The 25159-nt window shown below is 38.8% G+C and overlaps 1 protein-coding gene across 5 annotated transcripts; it reads right to left on the bottom strand.

The window, feature by feature from the left end:
* Positions 1-1011: 1011 nt before the first annotated feature.
* On the bottom strand, positions 1012-24835 carry LOC111322664 (uncharacterized). 5 transcript variants are annotated; one of them, XM_088742608.1, is made up of 18 exons: positions 19094-19274; positions 18943-18989; positions 16040-16128; positions 15673-15737; positions 14939-15054; positions 14036-14098; positions 13712-13777; positions 12887-13024; positions 11932-11985; positions 11406-11454; positions 10450-10491; positions 9282-9410; positions 9150-9196; positions 8318-8392; positions 7479-7550; positions 6794-6854; positions 5831-5970; positions 1012-5458 (listed from the first exon to the last, which is right to left on the bottom strand). In XM_088742608.1, exons 1-18 carry the CDS (start codon positions 19160-19162, stop codon positions 2032-2034), a joined length of 4749 nt encoding a protein of 1582 aa, XP_088598734.1. In that variant the 5' UTR covers positions 19163-19274; the 3' UTR covers positions 1012-2031. The 5 variants fall into 5 exon arrangements, with proteins under 5 accessions (XP_088598734.1, XP_088598735.1, XP_088598736.1 ...); XM_088742609.1 differs by lacking the exons at positions 18943-18989; positions 19094-19274 and adding an exon at positions 24670-24835; XM_088742610.1 differs by lacking the exons at positions 18943-18989; positions 19094-19274 and adding an exon at positions 21993-22331.
* Positions 24836-25159: the final 324 nt, after the last annotated feature.

Here is a 25159-nt window from a genome sequence, read left to right as displayed (position 1 = left end):
GGCCGATTTTGGATTTTTGGACACTTAGTTGGGCCGATTTTGGATATTTGCACAGTCAGGTGGCCGATTTTGGATTTTTGGACACTTAGTTGGGCCGATTTTGGATATTTGCACAGTCAGGTGGCCGATTTTGAATTTTGGACAGTAGTGGCCGTTTTTGGATGTTGGATTCCGGTGTCAGATTTAAGATTTTGGACACTGAAGTCCGATTTTGGACAACTTCTTGACGTGGTCGCCCACCGGCGACGGCTGGTTTTAATTTCCATCAAGTTTGCTCCATCACTTCAGGAGGAATTCTATCGCAAAACTCAAATTCGTCACGTTTTCTTCTACGACTGTCGTTATAGTAACCAGAGGTATTCAATACCGTCAGCAAAATCCACATCTATAACTTAAACCTGTAAAAAGGTTTAGGGAAATTCAAACAAACGACCCTCTGACCTATTAGTAGTGATGTTCAAAACATTTTCTGTTTCCATGAAAAACATAAACAGTGCAGAAAGAAAACGAGCTTTGATAAGCAGCTTTTTATTCTTTCGTAATCATCCCCTTCAGACGTTAATCAGTCTGTTCCTTTGTTTAAAGGCTGATAGTTTCGAAAGAAACTGTTTGGGGCTGCGTCGGTGGGAGTAACGAAATAATTTGGATATATCAACAAAGTTGAAATGGTAAATTAGCCACCGTAATGATTACAAAAGCTGACGTTTCGAGCGTTAGCCCTTCGTCGGAGCGAATAGAGGAATTGTGGGTTGTGTGTGCTTTTAAAGGCAGAAAATGGAGCTACGTTATTGGTGGGAGCATGGCAACGAGAAAAACATGAATAAATTAGTGGAATGAAAAGCGTTCGTTGATCCCTGTGGGATCCTTTGTTTAGCGTTTTTCCTATTTTACCCCAAAAGAACTCGTTTACAGGCTATCCACCCGATACCCCAATGGACGCAAATTCGCAAGCTACTTACTTACGGAGAAGCATGAAAAGCCCAAGAGATCACTTAATAAATTAGACAGTGCCACAATAAATATTTCTTTTATTCAAAATCGACGCCATAATTAAATATTTTCTGTGATTCTATTTGTAACATTCTCTTAATATAAACATCAGGCCTTTCTAACTGAGCACGTAAAAAATTAACTTTAACTGGTGACTTGACTCAACAAAATTTATAATTTAGTAATTCTTTCCTTGAAGTGCATGACCAGATTCCAACCTTACTTCAAAGAAACGCAAATAAACCTGCTCCACCTGCATTTCAAGTCGGCATAAAATAGAACGGTATCAGAAATCATTCTCGTGTAGTACACAAAAGTTGCCATATAGCTATGTTAATAAAAGCGATTCTCGACTGTGTCCCAAACATCAATAATGACTTCAATTAACTTCGTTCGGTGACTGGCTTTCTTGATCTACCGATTAGACTAAATAACATCTCTGTCTTTTTTCCCCGCCTGCGTCTTGCAACGCGCTTTCGTTGGTTAAAACTGACCGCTGGCTGGTTTATTCCTGAGTTAAGACCTTGATGTGAGGACGTTCAATCGAAAACCGCTTTAAGTCAAATTTCAAGAACAAACAAACAATATCATGCGGTTCTAGGTCACGGCATTGTGGACACATCACTGAAAATTGAAAATGGATCAAGAGCGAAAAATCGGTATCTAATTTGAAGTCAGCTAAGATTTAATCCTCTCTAATGAGGAATTATTCCCAATTTCAAATCTTACAAAAATTGACGAGCTTTCTCCACTGTAAAATAGCTTGAAATTTTCATTTGACAAACCGTCAATGAGTCCCCTCGATAAAAAGGTTTGTTCCACCAAATTTTGCAAAATGCTTGAAGAGTAAAAACTGCTTTAAATTCGGTGGTAAAATAAAGTTTCTTGGTCGCAAAAGACTATGTATAGTCAATGATTTTCTTCGTAAATGTATTTCTCTCTGCATAATTTAAATTTCAAATCGAAGTAAAAAATAACTTTCTTGAAAACAGCAAATTCAAGAACGATCCTTTGAGAACTTAAACGCACAAGGGCTTGCATCTAATTTGAAGTAATAATTTTTTTATTCTTTGAATCTAAAACTTGAACTGTCTCCTTTATGCTCTGACAAGCCTGATTTTCTCTGTCCTGGTTGTCAATAAGTTCTACGTTGGATTTCTCTTTGAGTTCACCCTGATGAATTATTTCAGAAGAAAACACTACTTTCGGGCACAGTCCTTTATCTTCACGTTTATGCTTGTTGTCAAAGGGACTCCAGTCGCGAGGAAGAGAAGACGAACCCGAAGATTCCGCAACTTTTTGCTTGAACTGAATAGTATAACCGACTTTACGGTCGGAACCTGACGAAACAGGCTTGGTTACGTCCGACACTGAGCGGCGACGCATAGCTGGCTTCTCAGATGCACGAAACACCTTAGACATCGATTCGTGCCGACGGAGCGAGTTAGTCTGATTTTCACTCTCTCCATCGTCTTTTTGAATGTCTTTATCAGACCGTCCCATGATAGTTTCGAAGATTTGCGTTCTTTGGCGAACGTTTGCATATTCCCAGTCAACAGGCTGCTCTTTCTCCGGTTCAAGGTTTACCTTTTCAAAATCCAATTTCTCCTGAGCTTTGTTCAGAGCCTTGTTCACAGCCCTGTCACTCAGGACTTCCATTCTCTCTTCATTACCTGTATCCACCGCGCCATCTTCCGTTGTTTCGTCTGAACTCGAACGAGGGACTATTACGACTTTCGGCGATTGCTCGCTACACTTCGGATCCTCTTCCTTAGAGGATTGCCGTTTAACCTTGTCCCCATCGTGTGCAACACGAATGATACCTTCTAGATGCTGAGTCTGTTGCTTAACTTTCACAACACTTGAAGTATCCACGCCCAATTCGTTTAGCTCTTTTTCTTGTAATTGATCTTCATGACTATCGTCCTCAACCTTCTCATCACTTCCTTGGCAGACTTCTCCATCATCATCAGCTTCAACAGTTACAGTCTCGTTGCCCGACAACTCCTGCTCTCGATCTTCTCTGTGTTCTTCTGCTGGAAGGAGTTTTTCTTCGATGCGCTGTTTTTGTCGCTTTACCAACCCAGCCGCTGTCTTGTTGTCCTGGTCAACTTCGTCCAACTGATCGCCCGAGGTACCGCCAGGCCGCTCGATTTGATACCGCAAGTGATCTTCATTCTTAATTGATTCATTCTCAAGAGCAACCACACCATCTTTCACTTCTTTCTCGATGTCTTTGTCCAACTGTTGATCAAGAGGCTGTATCTTTCCCTCAATTAAAAGTGTATGGCGCTTAACTAAACCTCTCTTGGGAATGTCCTCCGTGTCCTGTTCACTCCCTTTGTCTTCTGCAGCGTCGGACATATCGGATAATTTTCCTCCTTCAGCTATTGGTTCCACACTAATATTTGCATCCGGTGCAACGTTCAGGTCAAGCTGATCTCGATCTTTGTCCACGTCTCCTTCCCATTGCGACGCTTCCTGGTCTTTTAAGATTTCACTGTCTTTTCCTCCAAGTTCTTTCACGCCATCTTGTCCCAGTTCTTGATCCAATGGCTGAAGCTTTCCTTCAATCAACAGCGTATGACGTTTCACCAAACCCCTTGCGGGTATGTCTGTTGCATCCTGGTCACTCCCTGTATCTTCCCTCTCCTTTGACGATTCTGGTATTTCTGTTTTTACTGGGATTATCTGATCTGTTGACTCAATGCTCGGGATCAATGTGCACCCAGAGTTCACTTCTTCCTGTGATGCATCACAGACTTCACTTTTTACCAACTCTTTTACTATTTCTCTGTCGTTTGAACCTGCGCTTTCTTTTTCCTCTTGAGATTCACGTTCCTTCTCTGAATCGTGCTCGGGTTGCTGCAGTTTCCCCTCAATCAACAGTGTGTGTCGTTTCACAAGACCTCTCTGCAAGACATTTTCGACATCTTCTCCCCCATCCGTGCCACTGTCTAATACCTCTGAAGTTTCAGTTACAGTAGAGCTCTTCGAGTCATTCTTGAACGCGACAGGTTGCCTGGGCTCGGCAGATGTGCTTTTACTTAGCACTTCCTGTTTGTCTTTCAAAGAGTTACTCTTAACGATACACGTATCACTGATTTCCTCACATCGATTATCATCGAACAGAGAGTTGTTGGAACTAGCCTTCGAAGGCTCATCGTCAACACTATCCAGAGCCTCTTTCATTTGTTCTCCAGCTTGCTGAACAAATACTCTTAGCTCTTGTTCTTTCTTTGAAGCTGAGATTTTCCGAGCAGACACGGTCTTTTTCATATCCTCGTTCACCTTCTGAACAAGTGCCTCTACGAGAACACCTTGGATGCGACCGCACTCCTCCCCTTCTTGAGCTTGCAACGAAGGCGAATCATTGTCCCCAACCGGTTCTCCTTCCGTTTCGTTTCCTTCATGTTTAACAGTTTTTGCTTCTTCACTCACGCCACGCTGCAGTAACGCTCGTCTCTTTAAACTCTCTCGATATTTCAACTCATAACCTTCCTTATGTTTTCTAACTACACCTGGTTCAGGTTCTTCGCTTTGGAAAGTTTGCTCCTCTGTATCTTCTGTAATTTCATCACCATCTTCATCTGTCTTCGAAAGTTCAAAAGTAGATTCTTCTTCTGCCTTAGGGTCCACATCATCAGACAGCGTCACAGATGGAACAAAATGGACGCCTCCTTCAAATTTTCTCGAATGGCGTTTCACAAAACCGCTTTCAAGTACACCATCTAAATCCCTTAGCAAGCTTCCCTGCGGTTTGGTGACCACAGAACTAAGACCTTCAGTACATTCCTTATTCTTAATTTCCTCTAAGTCGAGAATTTCCCTCTTTTTACGCTCGAATCCCTTGAGATTCTCGTCGCTGGCGGACATAGCTTTCGCGCTATCCTGAAAAAGTTGTAATTTTCTAGGGCCGCGCTCTCGTAAGGAGCACGATCTACGAAATTTTCCTGTGGACTCGCTGTCCAACTCCTTTCCCTTGTGGTCATCATTTGACAAAGAAGGTACTGAACTTACTCTCTGTAACGAACTCTTCTGAACAATTTCCGAAACTTCCAAGCTTCCTCGCACAGAATTTGTCCCCACGCATTCTTCTTCCCTGGATTCGACCATCAAATTTGAGCCCATGGCGGTTGGTGAACTAGGCGCGGGTACACAGTCCACTTCGCTGCCCTCCTGCGTAGCGCCTTCGGACGTAAAAACATTATCAGCATTCACCGTAGTATCCTCAGCAACGCTAGATGTTCCCTCGCTATCGAAAGGTAACACTCCCTCTTTTAAGTTTGAATCGCTTTCAGTTTCCTTTGAAAAATTGTTCGCAGTGACCGCAACTTCTTGTTGAACTGTAGCTTGTGATTGTTCCTCCTTTTTCCGTTTCTGTACAGCTCCTGCCGCACTCTTAGACAACTCCTCTGCATCTGATGAGAATGACCCATGTCTGAAAATTTTGTTGAAGCGGTGTTTGCTGAGGGAGAAAAAAATGTTTCACCCGTAAAAAATATGTATCTACAGTCGTGATATCATGTCACCAAATCTGCCACATCACCTGGAACTATGATTGAAGGGCATATTAAAATTCAGGCACCTTTCTTTCTCCAAGCAGCAAAAGGGCAATAATACTTAAAAACATTAAGAGAGGGAGATCGTTTGATTAAAGACTGAATTCTCAGAACTCACATTAAAATATTACATGGATAGGGGAAGGAGAGAGAATATTGCGGTGAAAGAGTTAGCTTATTAGCACTGTTACAGAAAGAGCAAAATAAATTAAAAAAAAAAATCTAACAAAGCAAAAATAATTTTAATTACCCTGTATACTTTGCAAGGGGAGATTTACCTCGAATTCAAAATGCCTTCATAAGTGATAAGCTGCTTCCAAAATCCTGCATTCGGCTGAACAACATTTCTTCGCGCTTTGACGTACTTCATAGTGTCTCCTAAAGACCAACCATATTCTTTCATGCCATAAGCGATAACCTGAGAAACAAAAATGCAAACAGCTAAATCAATTTTACGTTGGCTGGTCAGCCGGTTGTGACACTCAGTCTCTCGCAGCTTTGATCGTCGGTGTGCTCGGTCAAACGTTTGGTCGGTTGATGAATAAATAAGTGGCAGTTAGCGCTTGCTCTGCCTGTCTGTCTGTCTGTCAATCAGTCATTCAATCAAGTCAGTCGGTAAGGCAGTCAATCAATCAGTCAGTAAGTCCGTCACTCAGTCAGTCAGTCAGTCAGTCTATGCCAATCAGTCATTCAGTTGGTTGCTCAGTCATTCAGTTGGTTGGTCAGTCAGTCATTCATTCGGTCATTCGGTCTGTCGGTCGGTCAGACAGTCAGCCCGTTCGTCAATAAGTTGGTCGGTCAGTCAATCGGTCACTTAGTCAGTCAGTCGGTCTATGCCAATCAGTCATTCAGTTGGTTGCTCAGTCAGTAAGTCGGTCAGTCAGTCATTCATTCAGTCGGTCAGACAGTCAGCCCGTCCGTCATTAGGTTGGTCGGTCAGTCAGTCGGTTACTTAGTCTGTCAGTCAGTTTGTAAGTCAGGTTGTTTGTCACTCTCTCAACCAGCCAGTCAGTAGATCAGTGAGTCTGTCAGTCAATCACTCAGTCAACCTGTCAGTCATAATTAAAGTAAGCAGGTAAGCAGCAACGCCGAAGCTTCGACGGAAAAGAAAATAAAGGGAATATCAAACATGCACTGGGTCTTTCTGGTTTAAATTTCAAGCATTCCCTTGAATACAAAGAGACAAAACTCGGACTTGAATCAGCATTTGATACAACACATTCACAAAAAATAAAGCTTACTGTTGACGCTGATCTGCTGATTCCCATTCTGCAATGCACAAGAACTTTCGAACCCGCATTTCTGAAAACCAAGCACGAAAAAAGAAAAGAAAGTCAAGGTTACGAGTTAGGAGCACATTTCTGCGTTTGACCACAGCTGGTGTTTGACGCACCTCGAAAAAAACGACATGTCTTCTAACGCCTAGTGCAAACATCATAGTCCACATGTTTTAACTTTAGGCATTGCGACTCTCTGACGCTGAGTACACGTTTTCCCTCCCTTGATGTATGAATTAATCGCAGTAACACGCTTTCCCATGCTTAATGTCCTGTTTTGATCGCAGGCTGAACCAAGAATCCTGTGAACGTTTACTTGACATTGGTTGCATATGCTCAGTTCGCTGACTGATCAAGTGAGATGCGGAATCAGTCCTTTAATCGCTAAATAAACCCTTCACTCGCGAATCTCATTAGTAATTCTCCTTATTGTCCACCATACAATTCTTAAGATGCTAGTTTGGAGAATTCAGGATTGGATCACCTAATAATACCTAACTTGGTATCTTTCTTGTTTCTCATCAGTTATCTGCTTGATGTTGTATTGACATTTTAAAGAGAAATTCTGTCTTGGTAACTCCGAGGAGTGTAAGGGTTAAGATCTCGCTGCTGGGGTCAGTTGTAAACGGACACTAGAATCATAACTCACTTGGCTCTCTGTATAAACTTGTAGGTGTAATCCCAATGATGAAGTAATTCAGTGTCGTCCAAATCGTAAACTCTGAAATAAAGAAAAAAAGGGCAGAAAAATAAGAAAGAGAAACAAAAATAAATCAATAACCAGAAAAAAAACGGACGGATAGGAGTGTCTTTCACCTCACTCCTTATTTAATTTTCACCGCTGAAGTAAGTTCACTAAAAATTGTAAGTGTTTTTCTCAGTATAAACCTGGTAATGTGAAGACAATTCTTGCTAATTTTTTATCTATTCATTTATCTATAGAGGTTCTACTCATTTTCCATGATCTCAGTGCAAAGTTTTTCAAAAGATTCTTATCAACTTCTCATTAACGTTTCTGCAACTGCTAGAATAACTGTTATTCTCACAGAGTTGCAGGATAACAGCACAACATACTGTACTGGGTAAGAGTGCGTTCTGTGTATTGACAGACCAAAACAATTACAATTACAACAATTACAATTTATCACTTATAGAGCGCTATTTACAATGACAGATCAACAGCGCTTTACAATCAATTCTAACCCACCCATCCCACCCCAGGGGAGGACATCCATCAAACAGTAATCTCGTGCGTGGGAAATTAACGTCTCCTACCCCTAACCCTGTAGGAGACGGGACCTCCATTTATTCGTCCCTATCCGAGAAGACTAGGATATCTAACCATTTCTTGATGTTATAGAAAGGTAGCATATTCTTCTCAATTATTTTAAGACCTTGAGTTTTGGTCCGGCCGGGGCTCGAACCCTCGACCTCTGGCACAACAGTCCAGCGCTCTATCCATTGAGCTAACCGGGAGGTAACGCATACCTGATGTTATGGTAATTGAATGTCCCAGGAAAAAAGTTATCAATTTCCCTTGTGATATTTAAGATGTATCCGATTCTGCAGAATCGAAAGGAAAAAAAAAAAAAAACAACAACACAACTTTACAACATATTTTCAATGCGTTAGAAACAAAACTATCACGATGGATGCATTGTCCTTGGCGCCTCTCATTTCTCACACAAGCAAACACGGTCACTTGTAAAAAGTTGTAGTGTTCTTTACAGCTGTATTCATTCACAAGTACATACAATGTGCTAAATTGCATCTATAAAATACTGACCATAACCCTCTCAATTTAAATACTAATTCAAATGAACATGGGAAGTGTATCAAGAGAAATATCAGCTCAGCCGGGGGTTTGTCTCCATGTCACAGAAAAATTAAGATTATAGGTAAAGAACTTTGTGTGGATATCAGTTGGGAGATTCAATGGAGCAGGGTGGGGGATACTAGCCCCTTCCCCCACAAAAAAAAACAAAAAAAAAACTAAGAAAGGCACAACCCTCCCTTTTGAAACAGAAAAGATTGCTGAGGTGGCAGAATATTTTATGGCTTAGTCTCCAGTCTCATGATCTTTTCACAAATTGTTCCACTAGGATTGCACTTGGCATTAACAGCCTCCTTGTGCATTGTCACAATTAGATTTTGGATTAGTTGAGCACTGCTAAGATTGCAAAGAGGTTTCCATATGCCAACCAGTTAAGCAATTCATATTTTAGAAAATTTGAGTAAGAATACACAATTGAGTTGGTGTAAGACATTATAGTCCATTGCCTGGCAGTTTAAAACAATGCACCCCCTTCACATAACTTACCCATTTTCTTTAAGTTCTTCCAAGTTTGAAGCATTCCACTCAGAGCCCTAAACAAAAAGAAACATATTACGATGGCAAAGATCTTCACTTTCATCAATCCCCGGAAGAAATAAGGAACTGTTGTTTACTCACAAGGTACACATGATCAAATATTTTGGATGCAGAGTCCATCTGTCCTAAAATGGTTAACATTTCTTCATCAATAAAAGATCTGTACTCCTTGAGTTCCATTTGTGTATCCTCTTCAAGCATGTTTCTTATCTGGAAAGATTGAGAAAAAGAATGAAGACAAATATCACCTTACTTTGAAAGGTTGCAGATACATAAATATCCAGATACATAAATGTAAATAACATAAACAGAAGTATAGTTAATAGTGACAGAGGCTATGTTGTTAAAAATGTGCATATTACTTAACCCTAACATCAGTATGCATATTCTCCATACTGTTCTCTATAAATTTCCTAAGGTCCTGACAAGGAGAATTTGATTAACAATCAAGGGCTTCTTTAGTTCATGATCATTTTCTGTTATTCTTGTGACTTTAATGTGTGATTCAGGGGAGATATTGCAAGGAGAAATATAGTGGTACCAGTGCTTTCAATAAGACCCAGCACCCACCGGAGCTCCTGTGGGTATTCTGTTGTGAGTTGCCCGGCTTATTTCACTGTGCTCAAGTCGCGGTCGCCACGCTCAAGTCGCTCTTCGGCGGGTGCTGTACCGAGGTAGCCACCTATTTAAAATCTTATTGAAAGCACTGGTTACAGGTAATCACTCTTGGAGGTCAAAGGTTTGATAAGATTAATAGTCACATCATAAACACTGTCACCTACAAGTTCATCAACTTTTTTCAAAATCGTGAAAGGTGTTAAATGAAATATTTAACACCAAAAGGCCTCTAATTTGGGTTAGGGTGACTGATTCAATTTTATGGCAGGAAAGACAGTGTTTACTGAAAGGGTGTGCTTGATCAAGAAAAGGTGCTTGGTCACAAGTGGTAGCTGGAAATGAAACTTTTTGTAATGTAACATCTACACTGGAAAAACAAAGCCCTCATTATGTTTTAACAACTATAGTGGCACAATTGGTACTCAAGATATCTTACTAATGAGGTGTTTGAAAATTGGAAAAAAGGTATGGAAAAATATGCAAACAAAACTCTTCAGAAGAGGAATTGTAATTAAGTGGACATATGTGATCACTCATCTATAAAACAGGCAGAAGGGGAGGAAGGCACTTATGAAAATTTTTTTTTCAGAAATCAGAGCTGTTGATTCCCTCTGCAGTAATTAAATTGTACCTGTCTACAAGTAACTTCCTCGAGGTCAACTCTCATCATAACCTTTAAAGTCAAACAGGATATTCAGTGAGAAAATTGAAGACCAGTATTTGAACAGAAAAAGGTAAATTGTAAAACAAACAAAACACATGTTTAAGGTGGCTGGACACAGTTTTCGCACGTGCTTTTGCTGATGCAATTCAGCACGTGCACAAGTATTGTAAAAAACAAACATGCCGTCAATAGAGCGGTTGTTTTATTTACTCAACACATACACACGCACTATCTGTGCTATTTTTCTCTATAGTTGGCACAGTGTATTGAGGGCTTTAATCATTTAATTCAAAGATATGTTAGAAAAGTTAACGGTGCAAAGAACCCAGCAATTCTCAGCTATTTTGTTGTTACTGAAAGAACCCAGTTATTAAATGCAGCGCATGCGTAGTAAGTAAAAAAATTGCGACTGAATGGAAAATTGCTTTCTCGGAAATATGCTTATTTCTTGAGAACCACTCATTAGAATTTCATGAAATTTGGCACGAAAATACTTTAGGAAATAAGTAACTGGAGTATTGAAAAAAAATTGATTTTAAACAAAGGAAATTCTAGAAAATCGAGTGAACCTTCAACAAGGGATAATTGAAGATCTCTCTCTTAAATTGTTAGCAAAATGGCATTAACTTGTGAGTATCGTTACAAGCTTGTTGCATGCAAGTTATAAAGAAAATCTAATGACTAGATTTTCTACAAATAAACAAAACCGATTTTAATTGCCTGTTTATATCTATTCATGTCGCCATGGCAATGGCACATACGTCAGCTTAACTATCACAAAAATAAAGTTTGTGTTGTTAACTTGCTTGCTGCCAGTTTTGGTGACCGAGCAATCAAGGGTTTTAGAGAAAATGGTGAAAGAAACAAAGGTATCAAAAACTGTGTTCAGCCACCTGAAATACCCTGTCCAAGACAGTACCAACCTCCTTCAGCTTATGGCGAATAAGTTTCTTGACAAGTTCTTTTTCGGTGCTGCAATTTTAAAACAATACAATTTGACTATTCAAAATATGCATTTATGATGGCACAACATGCTTAAAAACATTTGACAAATGGTAAACACCACAGCATACACTATTGAGTTATGGATGCACGTGGGAGGTTGCTAAGCACGAAAGAAGCGTAAGAGTTGCTCGAGGCGATAGCCGAGAGCGACTCTAGCTTCTTGAGTGCTTAGCAAACCTCCCACGTGCATCCATAACTCAATAGTGTACGCTGTGGTGTTTACCATTTGTTTTATAACATAACATTGATACATTATAGCTAAAAAGTTCCCTTTTATTTAATAAATCTTATGTGACCAGAAAATACAAGCGCGCGCGGAAAAATAGTCTTTACATTTGCTCACGTCAGCAGCGTACACCCACGGGCAAATGGGGGACGCTAAATTGACCAGTCAGAGTGCGCGCTTTACTTTGGTTATGTTATAAATTGAATTATTGTACATACGCTGTGCCAATTGGTGACTCTGGACGCTTTGATTCAAGTTCATCCATTTGCTGCCTACAACACAAAATTGTAATGAATATGTAAGGAATAAATCAACTTTTTTTTTTTTTGGAAAATAAACTGCTTGTAAGCAGTTTTTCTCTTGAGATAGAGAGGGATTTTGTGGTATGAATGAGACAGGACATGGAAAAGTGTGTCATGCCAGAAAAGAAAAACAAACATTTCTGCAGACTTTCCTGTTATGCTGACAGAACACTACTGAAGCAAATTGATTACAAGAAATTTGAGAAACAATAAAAAGAGGGTTTTGATTCAGTGTTGCAAAGCCTAAAAAGCCAAAGAGAAAAGAAAAATATTCCCCAGCCAATAAGAACTAGAATTACTGGTACATGTAAAATTCATGCAAAATTGCCGTCAGCAACAACATCACACTCACTAACTAAACTAACAAATGGCTATTCAGGTGTTACACCCTAATATCAGTATCAGTACACTCTTTGGTGATCTTAATACATTTCCTGGGTAACTGACAAGGAGAATTTGTTTAACAATCAAGGGCTTCTTTAGTTGGCAATTATTTCTCTTAGAATCATGACCTTAATGTTTAACTCAATAGTGATACTTAAGGAACAAATTGACTACCTGTCATTCTTGTAGGTGAAAGAGTTAAAGCCTCATTAAAAAAAAGGGACCATTGTGCAGACTTCATGTTGTAATTGAAAAGCTAGGATTAAGGTCAGTATCTGAGTAACTGCATATCTACCCCTCCCCTACCAGTCAATAGTCAGATACCTACCCCTCCCCACAATAGTCAACTGATAACAAGTTAGGGTTAAGGGAGAAGGAACTTAACTACAAGTCTGTTGCTTAGAGGCAGGTGACAGTGACAGGTAATCAATTTGCTCAGATACTGAGACTGATCCAAAAGCTTAACTCAGCCTTATATCTAACTCACCATTCATTCATACACACTCTGTCTGATGATATCTTTCTGTAGTAATAATCAACCCAGGCATGAGATGTGCAGTTTGTGTAATAGTAATTGTGCTTCCTAGCATTTTCACTGCACTTGTGGATCCACTGCAGGGCTGTCCTGAAAATTTTAAGAAAACAACATTCACTGAAAACTGGTCTAAAACATTCCAAAAGTGCAGAAAAGGAAGCAAAGGAGTTTAAGTATACAGTGGGGCAATTAATTCCCCCCCACCCCTGGGGACAAACCCTGGAAATTTGAACTTATGAAGATTGGTTTATTCAAATTCCCACCCCCTTGGGCAAAAATTGTGTTCAAATGCCCTACCCATTTTTGTTGTAAAAGACAAAATTAGCATTTGTGACTTTCAATACATTAACCAAGCTTTAAAACCTAGATCCTGTGAACCTTTTCTTCTGAGCCAAATGCATGCAAACCTGAACTATGTACCTTAACCTCCTCTATATTCACATATGTAACACAGGTATTCTCCAAGAAAGACCCCACCCCAGCCAGGCAAGGTTCAAACTACCCACCCCTGAGCAGAAGTGACTATCCAATACCAGTAGATTGCTTAGGAATGGGGGGGGGGGGGTGGGAGGATGGTGAAGCTTTGAATTGATTGGTGCATAAGTACACTGTAGCTACAAGCTAAGTTGCTCTGAGTGAAGAGAAATGTGTTCCCCATACTATTATATGATCAGCTGAATTAGACACACATTTTGATTGGTTCTTACTTATGATCTAATGGAGGGTAGCTGCATAGATGACATCACTACTAACAACATGACAGGTTTACAAACTTACCACATGGTTTGCACAGAAATGGGCTTGAAAATGAATGTCTTCTCTGCTGATGTCATCTTGAAACCACTAACAAATTGAAACCAAAAGTATCTGAATTTAGTCTTACAGTTACATGTGCCTGTTTACCAATATTTTAAAACATGTACAGTTTTGTACATTGTACACACAAATGTTCTCCTATGGCAAATGTAAATACAAAAGCACACCATACTGCCCCATGTTCAGAGTTTTGGTATGAGAACAGAAGAATTTAACTCTCTGGTTTCTCAGTCAAAGATGATGTGTAAGGGCATGGGGGTGCCAAGTGCAAGTCCTTTTACTTACCCATCACCATCTAACTTAATGACTGTATCTCTGTAGAGAGGAACAACCAAACCAATTGTGGCCCTTAGAAAAAAAAAAAAAATGAAACAGACATTGTTTATTTACCTATATGACCAAAGTAGATTGAGCATACTTTCAATCAGGGCAGGGATAACTGAACTATGGCAATTAATCAAAGGAGCAGTTATTGAAGTTTTTCAAATGCTAGCTGGACATGATTGCTCCTGTTTGGTAATACATCATTTGCTCAGTAACAAAGCTGAACCAAAAACTCTTGATAGTAGCACAGTTTGTTCTCATAGCTATTTCTTCAAAGGGGAGAGGGGGTCAGTTATCTACCCCTGGATCTCTATGCATAGTTCTCGTTTCATTTTTTATGTTATCTGAACACTGTTGATATTTCTAAATATTTTAAAATTTTAATGCATAGTTTATCGGCTGTATTGTTACTTATTATGATACTGTACATAGTTTTTTTTTATTAATTTAGTAAAAGTAGGTGTCCCCAATTAGCTCTATGAGCTAAATACATTGACACGGTAATAAAGATTTTATTATTATTATTATTAGGTCAAATTGAGAATTGGTTCATGCTAAGTATGCATACATATGTATCAAATTATGGATGCATGTGGAAAGTTTGCAGAGCATAACAAGCATAAATGTTACTGGAGGCACAGCTGAGAGCAATTCTAGCTTCTTGAGTGCTTTCCAAACTTAACAAGTAAGGTTTGAAAACCTGCTGCTTAACTGGATAGAAACTTTGCAGCTGAAGTGAAACTGCACATGTCAGAAACATTATGTAAAGAAAGCTGTGCATACACTAATTATAGATATACACCATAATGGCTCATCAGGAATTTGGTGAGACTTGCACATGCGCTATTTGTTACCCATACTTACTTGTCAGTCCAGTCCACTCCCATGATTATACTCTGCTCTTCTTCATCTGGACCAAAAGCTGACACAATTGTTAAATAGCGAATTCTGTTTGGATACTGGCATTCCAGTTTAATAACCTGGTCATTGAAATGAAAAAAATTTTAGGAAGAAGTATTAAAATCAACTGTGACTACAATGGAAGATCTTTTTGTTGTACACAAAACATAGCTTACAACTTCTTGTGTAAGTGTCATTGCTAAAGTTGAATTTGTATCTGCATACATAGTATTTAACCCATGCAATCTTACTTTTTGTGAGGTCTGACAATTATTACTAATTCCCTTGGATGTTGTGGTTCAATTTTATCATTGGTTTAAATTTTATTTTCCACTGTTTTTGGTTATGGCCATGTATGATAATAGGGTTGAAACAATGGAAAATAAAATTTAAACCAAGGATAAAATTGAACCACAACAGATATATTACTAAACCTTTTACTCCTCACTTATTTTTTTTAATGTCTGCCACACAATTTTTAAGACGTTGAAGAATTTGGTATTGGATCAGCTCCAAAATTGATATTTTTCTTTACTCTCTTCACTTACCTGCTTGATACTGTATTGATATTGTAAGGACAAATAATTCTATCTTGGTTGCTCAATCTATGTTAGTATTAACTTTGAGTCCATCAGAATAATGTGGTTAAAAGCTTAGGCAGAGTAAGGTAATTAAATATAAAACTGTAGACATCTTACAAGTCTGAGCACATCTTCATCCCGCAGTAAGTTGACCATGGCTTGCAAATGCAATTGCATCTCTCCTAAAATCAAAATACATTTTAATTAGATCAGTGCCAGTGTGGTCATGTTAGAAATAAATAAGTTACCAACAAATCAACACATAAACACATCAGAAATTGGGAATATTATTGACTTGGGGTAAATATTCAAATCTGGCTAGTTTGATAAGTTTACATAGTGAGATAAACAACATATGCATGAACCTAGACGCAACTAAAATGGAAAATGTTTAGAATTTTAAGGAGGATCTCATTCTGATCACTTCCAAGTAGTGATTAGCTTAATATCTAGGAATTTTAAGGAAGGACACACGTGCACTCACCTCCATGTTTTGTGGCACGGCGAGCAAAGTCTCCATCAGGTAAGGCATATGCAGCTCCCTTAGATGCAAAGAACCCTTCAAAACTTGACCTGAAATCAAAATTCAAAGGTGAACAACTTTAGATGCTAATTAACAAGGTCAATTGACAATGAGCAGAGGGGGTAAGTTTCTAAAAAAAAAACAAAAAAAAAAACCATGCTACTGTATAAGTGCAAGGGAGGGGAGGGATGCGGTATTACAAGATACTTTGGTTTCATCAACTGGATTTATTAACTTAACTGGCCACCTTTGTGAGTTTCAGTGCTGATGTTTCAAGCGTTAGCCCTTCATCAGAGTGAGTGCCTTGGTGAAGAACTATTCCCTCTTACTGTCAGCTTTAAAAACTCTACATGGTGGCTAATTTACATGATTAAAAACTAGATCATTGGATAATGCAATTCAAGACTTTTTATTGGCTTAGCCATTATGGTATATCAGCCAATATACCATAATCTACAAATATGGTAAGCGTATGTGTCAGCTTAAAATTAAAAGAGAGCTAAAATTTTAATAAAATTCAATAATTTAATTTAACGTTTTTAATAAAACAATTATTCCACTCGCGTTTGTTGGATATCAGATGATTATAGCCAACTTGGCGCTACGCACCTTGTTGGTTATCTATCATCTCATATCCAACACGCGCTCGTGGAATAATTGTTAATTATCAACTCAATTCATAACACCGAATTCAATTCCCAATTAAGTGTCAGTCTGCATTCATCAAGATGTTGAGCAGCAAGTGAGTTTTGAAAGCTCAAAAGATGTGGAAGAGTTGTTCAAGGCTCTGTCTGGAAAAACTCCAGATTATTGACAGCTCCCCAGACTTTTCCAAGTGCTTAAATTCTCAATGAACACACAATTTTTACAGGAGCCAATATTAGATGACATTTTCAACCATGAATTTTTTTTTTGTTTTTTAACAAAAGATATCCCTGCTATGCATCAGTACAAACAAACAGACATCGTCAGCCTGCATGAACAATATCTGTAGCATACCCACATAAGTTAATTTAAGTATAAAAATTTACAATTGACATTTATTATTATGCACTAACATTTGTTGTTTCAAACTGTTTAGTCAAGTCTCAAGTACAGATTAGAGTAAAATAAACTATTTTCTAATCTGTAAACTATTGATATTTCTGACCATGAGAGCAGAGGAATTTTGAATGTCTCATAGCACACGGATTATCAATGCTACAGTAACCATGAATATCTGTTATTCTTAAAAGATGATAATTAAATCCATTGGCCCTCACACATGGGTCCAAAGTCAACACTACAGTCATAGACAATATCAAGGAAACATCATGAGAACTTTGACAAGTACCTAAGTCAAAGTTGGCATTATGCAGTCAAAGAAGTGTTTCTCCAAAAGAAAAGCTTTTGCTCATAGAATGTTAATACACTACTGTGCTACTTCTTTACAGAAAACAAATTAACAGTTGGAAAGTGGCAAGTTATAAAAGAATATCTGAACTTAACATTTACAGACAGTGATCGCACTAATAGAAACCCTCCTGTAAAGAAATGCATCTAAATAAGTATTACCAATTTGAGAACAGCTAAAGAAAATTCTTTGTAATTAAAAGCATTTAGAACAGGTTTTGGCACTTATCATAGAAGGGATTAAAATCAAAGGAGGGTGTTAATTGCTAACTGATTTAATCTTGACATACAATACACATGATTTCTTTTGTATGCCCTACACAAAGTAGAGTTTTAACTGCACACAGAAGACAATTTTGACATAGAGGTGCTTAATGTAATATTGGTTCTTCCACTATGATAGCTTGTTGTAGTGTTGTATAGACGTTTCTCAACTTTACAATGGTTCCTATACTGTTCTGATGAAAACAATGTAAATAAGGCCATATTTCATAACAGTTTGTTATCTAAAGAACTACTGTTTTTCCCTCGAACATTTATCAAGTAACTGAAAAGCTGTCCATGAAAGCCTAAAAGGCTTCAGTGTTTCTTCAAAATGACACAATTTCCCTTGTGGTTTACTAGTCACTTACATTCCTTGAGGGTAGGAAACAGGTCTGAAATAATTTCAGGGTTGAGAACCATGCATAATTATTGTGATTGCCAAAGGAAAAAAACTATTATAACTAACTGCTGCAGCCAACAAATTCAGATATTTTTCGGGGTATCACGACCCAACAAGCTTAAATAAATTATTTTTGGTATCAACATGCTGAAATGTATAAGAAATATCAATTTTGCTAAAATCTATATACCGGTACCCAAATAATTTGCTATTTTTGGCAACTGCCACTATTTTGGCTCCGTACCAAGGCACAAAGAACTTTATCTGACAACAGATCTCTCGATACTTTTGCGGTCCGTTAATGCAAGAACATCTGCGAATTCTTACCATAACTTAATTGACTTTTCTATGCTCAAATCTTAAGCAGTGATTTAACCAGCGTAAACAAACGTAGGTTCAAACCACTTCTTTGCTACAATAAATAAGTTCGAAAGGCATGTCTAAGAAAACTATTGTTCGAATTTGTCTGAAATGTCAAGTTTTTAGTCAATTATCAAGCGGCATTTACTGAAGCAAGGTCGATCGCGTAGGATCACGAGCGAAATTCAAGTTCGAAACCTTTTACCTGATCTCTCGATTAAATTACACCCAACTGCACAAAAAAATAAAAATTCCTTGCTTTAATTTGTTAAGTAAAGTGATTTCGTAGCCTAGAGGTAGAAATGTGTTATTTCCTTGTTGTGAGCTGACCCATGTGATACACATGCAACCTAACACCTTGACTGATAATAAATATGAAAAGAAATGCATTTGACTGTTTTGACGGCACACAGTGATTCACAGATTAAAACCAAGGCAAAAAACTTACGCTCTAGACCTACTCAGTGAGCTATCCTCTTGATCTTCGTCAATATCCTAAGAGTGTATCAATCAAATTAAAACATCGACACGACGATCAAACACAATCGCAAAAGTTGAAAAAACAGTGATCATGAAGGCGCACGTCAACTTTAAATTACCGATTCTTCCGTGGCCAAACTCGTGCTGTCCGAAGTTGACGGAGACCTCAACACGGTCACCAAGGACATAATGCGTCGAGTATATCAAATCGTAAACTATAACATCTGCAACCTTCGACATCAATGATTAATTTTGCGACAAGATTTCGCACGAGTCATTCCCGTCAAGTCGAAAGAAAATAAATTTTAGGTTACGATTGCGCATGAGTAATGTTGACAAGCCTCAGTCTCGCAAGGCATTCGCGTTAAAAAAGGCTGTATTCAGTCATATTTCAGAGTAATTCATACTCCCTTACCACCGTTTCAAATCGAAGAAGGTCTCCGATGGAGAAGCTAAGACTCGCATGATACGTCCCCCCTCCACTTGCGCGTCTGAATCGCCGGCGATAGAATGACGACTCTGTACCGGCGAAGGATGTAGTTGACTGAGTCTACCATCGGAAGTCGTCTGCGTGACTTAGTGTTAGATTACACAATGCTCAAGGGTGTTAGATTTCAAGGATGCAAGAGCACTTGAAGTGAATACAAAACCGTTAAAAACGGTCCAGATCTTATTTCATGCCTGTCTTTTCACGTTTAGAGTTCTGCATAACTCTAAGATCGTCATATTTTTCTTAGCTATCTACATCTCCGGTACGTCACGAAATTTTGGACGTGACAAATACCGGAAACGGTGCTTCAGATGACTTGAAGACTCCAGTTCACTCTACAAATGGTGAAACAAGCGCGGTAGAAAAATAGGAAGGCATAGAAAAGGCAATATTTTTGGTCGTGTTCAATTAACCAGCGGTTTCCTTATGAGTTTGTTGAGTAAAACTCTAAGCAGGGTAGGAAACTGCTGATTACTTGGACACAACAATCACTGATGCCCCTTTCATCTCCTCGGGAACCGGTATGTCAGGTCAAACTCCAATATTTTTGCATGATTATTATTTCACATTATCACAAAAAAAATTATGATAAAAACTAAAAATGAATAGGCTCGAATCGACAGATATACAAAGCAGCGCACTGATTTTTACCTCTGCAAAAAAGTGAAGAAAAACTACGAAAAAAAAACCCCTCAAGAACATTGACGACAAAAATATTCGTTGTTCGCGGAAAGGTCATGAAATCAAACTAAAGAGTATACAAATCTATGAATTTTCAATTTATTCCTTTCCACAAAAGCTCAAGAATATCTCGGATGTTATTATTCCTCTCAACAACTTCCTTCTAGAAACTTGTAATTTTTTAGTTATCCTATAACTCGGCCGGTAAACCAGCCATCTTAATTTATGAAAAAAACCGACAGTTACAGTATTCACTTTTTGAAGATACCGGTAAATTGAAATTGTTTGGATTCCTTCAATCTAAACCCACCCCTTCCGTATTTATCAAAGCTCAATATAAGAAAAGAAACACCATTTACGGTTATATTTGTTGACCAGAGCAGTTGTGTCCGGTCGCTTTCCGCCAAGGTCACGTAAAGCGTGGTTAAAACGTTAACTCATAGGGAAAACCGCCTTTCTATGAGATCAGTCTTGAAATTTCTTTGTCACTTTTGAGTGGACGGTGTCAGAATGTATTTGTTACTTTTAATCGCGATGATGCAAGCGTGTGCTGTGCACCTGTAACGGTGTCGAGATGACATTTTTCTAATTTATTGCGTGAAAATTTTCATCGCGGTGCTACTACAGTGCATGGGTTCTTCCACTGCTCGTTGGTGCATGATGGGTAGCTTTGGCTGAATACTAGCGACCGGAAAACTAATAATTACATCAGGAAGCAATTCTATTGTCAGTAATGTAAACTGTTATTGAAAATCGAAAAAAACATTAACTGACAAATGTAAACAATACGTGTGTAGCTATGGGTGTATTGACGTCTTCGGTGGCCTCGCTCCTCGAGCAACCGGAAAATATTCTAATTCAGCACAAAAATCACATTGATTCAATATGTAATATCGAAGCGAACATAAGTAAAATAACTTGAAAAATATTTACAGGTTGACTTAATACTCCCTGATTATTTAGCTACGCGAAATTTTAAAAATCTCGTCGATTTCCGGGAGGGGGAGTCACTTGAGACGCGCGTGACTGAACGCGTAAAGAACATGATAGAAGCTTCGATCCCACGGAACGGTAAGATCGAACTCTTAATCGGTTCAATTTCCATGCGTGCTTTGCATGTGAACAATGGGCAACAGCCCTGTTATTGTCGTGTGACAACACACTTAATGACCTTGAAGATCCTCAATTGAACAGTTTTGACCCTTCATTTTGCGAACTGTAAGCGATCTCAGACCTAAACCAAAATATCGCTACAAGAATCCGGACTAAAAATACAAATCGTTAACATTGTAATGCCACGTTCATCGATCTGTTGTTACGACTGTTATGCTAAATCAGTGGTTAATCCTAGCTTTCGATTCTAAATCCACACCAGATATAAACAAAGTGAAACAAGGGAGACGAGTTGTGATCAACACAACGAGAAAGGCTTCCCAACAAGTCAGCTCTGAGGAAATGAGTTTCGTTTTTTAAAAGGATAAATATTTCTGTTTTGCAAAATAAAACGTCCTTCGGAACGTAATGTTTCGAGGACTTTTTGAGCCATAACTAATTTCCAACTTTGCTTCATAAAATTCAGAGGGACTCATTGTCCCTGTGGAGCACGATCGATGAATTCAGTCAACTTCTACCGTAAGATCGAAACCTTAATCGCGTGTTTACGTGTAAGCTTATGTTCGCGACTAATGCGTGTTTCTGAAGGATTTTTCAAACTTTATTCCGCAATATTTTTGTCACTTAGAGAATTAAGAAATTCAGGCTTGCAGAGCTCTTTGTGTCGACAAACTAACCCCAAACCTAACTATAAGTACTCAATGTGTAAACTCCTATGTTACAATGACGCCTACCTTTTGGTGAAGAGTCGGAAATTCTTAGCTTTCCTTGCAGCCCGGCGAAACACTTGGAGAACGCCTCGATTACCAGAAGACATATTCAGATGTCTCTTCGTTCGCTGTAACGTCACATCGTACGTATGCCTCTGGACAGAGCTCGTTTAATCGCTTTGAATAATATTTTGAAATCTAAGTCCCATTGGGCTGAACAGATCCAAGTTTGAATGACTCATAAATTATGCCAGTGCCTCAAGGAAAATACTACTTGAAATGTTAAAATATCTGTCATTAGAAATCTGTACAAAAATATTCACAGCGCTACAGTGCAAAAGTTACACGAAGAACGATAACAGTTTGCAATGTCACGATTTATTCATAATAAGCTTTGGTAATCAGATTATCGTATAGGAAGTCATGATTTGTCACTCTTACGTTGAGAGCACTATCAATATTTTTGCAACTGGCATAACTTATGCGCATATAGATTACCAATTAGTCTGCCGACCAATCAATCTCATCGATCGATTTTTTGTCTTGAAAAGTAATGTTTTTACACTGTTTATCAGCATCTCTAACGAGGAAATATCTTCCCTTGTAATCGAAGTTATCGAAGAGGCATTTTCATCCGGTAAAAACATCATTTTTAACATCGTACGCATCATTTCCTTCGAGTTAAGGTCTCATTTCCGCAAGGATCAGTAGTGAAAAATCAGATTAATTTTGTCCAAATGGCTGTCACAGAAATAAAACAGAAATTCGATATTACAGTATCTAGGAATTAGCCATTAGATTGACGCACGTCTCCTAAAAAAGAAACACCAAAGAGGGCAGTTTACCAAAAAATTCCGTCACCATTTACGCGAGCTTGGATCGAAAAAATGTATATAATAACTCTGGTGAAGTCTGCTCACGAAGCTGATTTGCATACCTGCGAAAACTTATTGGGGTTTTGCAGCACGAAGTGATTTGATTACTGCTCTCCCAGGGTGGTACGCCTGTCCATCACAGTCTTCCCCCACCTCCCCCCCTTTCCGTTCCCTTCAGCATTTCCTCAGGGTCCCTGACAGTTTTCTGGTACCATTTTACGCTCTTGCCGGGAGAGAAAAGATCACGGTATAACCAAGCCAGGGATCCAAGTCGCACCTTTTGAACCGCAGTACTACAGCACGCCACGCTGCAGCCATAAGACCACCGCTCCTCTCTCAAACAAACTATAGCGTGACGTAAATTAAGAAAAAAATCGTGCTCAATTCTCGAACTTCGAAGTCACCTTGGTTACGAGTGAAGAGTTAATGGTCTAGCAACGAAGGTGCGAGAAAAAGAGGCGTTACCTTTTCCGATTTTTCTTACGCTCCGTAATATTAACACTAATAACACACTTCTTAGCGATTAATGGCCCAGTTTACGACTTATGCTGTAAGAACCCAGGCTTTCGAGTTTAAACTGACCTGAACATCATTCCCACATTATACTCCTGATCCATGACAAATAATCCTTCTGTCAAAGTACCCTGTACAAAATCCTATTGGAATCGAAGGCGTTTCTCTGGAGACTAAACTCGTAGGTAATGAATTACGATCGACAAAATATTTATGCTTGTTTCTTTGTGAAATTAAATTTGATCATGACGAAAGCCTGTTCAAAACTGCAATTAGCAGGCCAATAGAGTAACAGGTGGATTTTCAAGGGCGTGTTGGCGTTTATCTATTTCTTCAAAACAACACGTATAGCGTGTGTTGTTTTGTATCCTTAGTAACACAGTGCTTCGCTTTCCACCAGGGGATTTCACTCCAACAATAAAGAAAACAATCGGTTGAATCGTCTTTATCGAAAAACCGGAGTCTTTACTGTGAATAAAAACTGTCCAATAAATGGTATAAAGAAGTAGAAATATTTCGTTGTATAAAAATGATGAAGAAAGATTTCCACTTCCTTGTTAAGAATGTTTTCAGTTTCGAGTACATGAATTATTATCATCGGCTACGGAAGTTATCCTTTTCGTTCCTTATAGGGTCACGTATAGACACACGAGATCCTATTATATGCAATAATAATTTCCTTAGTTGCTCAGCGTTCCGATTGTGTGGAAAAACGATTACAAAATATACGCATAGAAATACTGGTCGAAGGGGTACTGAATTGTATCATTCAAAACCACTGTGTAGTTGCACTGTGGTCCACTGTGGAAGGCAGCCAGAGCAGGTTTAACACAGCGCAACACGTTTATATCGACGCGCGCGAGCGAAATGTCACATCCTTTCCAAGGGTGAGCGACTCCGACAGAACATTGCTTTATTTACACTAGCATAAGCTAAGCGCGTGGAGACCCCTGAAAGTTTCAAATTTAATATACTAAGAGCTCAAGTAACCCATTCAATGAAGATTTACACGTACCTCTTAACTCTGAAACCTGCGTAATAGGTGCTTCGCGAGAACGAGTCACGCGCGCGCGCGCGACAGAAATCAGATCTTCCTTCGCGTGACTTCACGCTCGTTCAAGTCGCTGTAAATCACTTTAGCGGCTAATAAACCCTTGCCACGAAAGTAATAAAATCGGCCGACGTAAGGTTCATTACCAGTGGTCTACGTTTCATAGTTTGATATATTTGAGACTGGCGAGATCGATTTGCTAGAAAGCCTCGAAAGAAAACGTTTACACACTATAAAATGTTTGGCACCTTACAACACATACCTTTGTAAAAGTGTATCTCCAATAAACGACTGACAACCATTGCCTTGAACCGGAATAAAAGTGCGTGAACCCCTGGAGAAGACGAAAGTGGTTGTCATCTTCGGAGCGAGAAACAGTTTCCTTTTTTGAATCAGTGAATAACCCAAACAATGACACGCCGAGACGAGGCAGGTTGAACTAAATACTTCCTCAGGCTGTCCATCGATTTTAATAGTATTCGAACGCGATTAAATTACACCGAACAACTGATCCTCTGCTATATTTGGTGCTCGCAAAGAAAGGAATTTAGCGAGGTTGAGCTGCTTTTGTTGAAGTTTTTAATTAAATTTCCAAACAATGGAGATCTTTTTGGCTCTAGTTCGCGACAGTATGATCACAGTAAGTTCTAGTCGATTTAACATACGTAGGCAACTCATGCAATTCTAATTTCCGGGTGCATTAAAATTCTTTAAACCTGGGCCCAAGTGTTCAAAGGGCAGATAGCGCTGTC

This window comes from Stylophora pistillata, chromosome 13, assembly GCF_964205215.1.
Source record: "Stylophora pistillata chromosome 13, jaStyPist1.2, whole genome shotgun sequence".
Lineage (NCBI taxonomy): Eukaryota > Metazoa > Cnidaria > Anthozoa > Scleractinia > Pocilloporidae > Stylophora > Stylophora pistillata.
The sequence above is the reverse complement of the archived record's forward strand: the minus strand, read 5'-3'. Positions and strand labels throughout refer to the sequence as shown.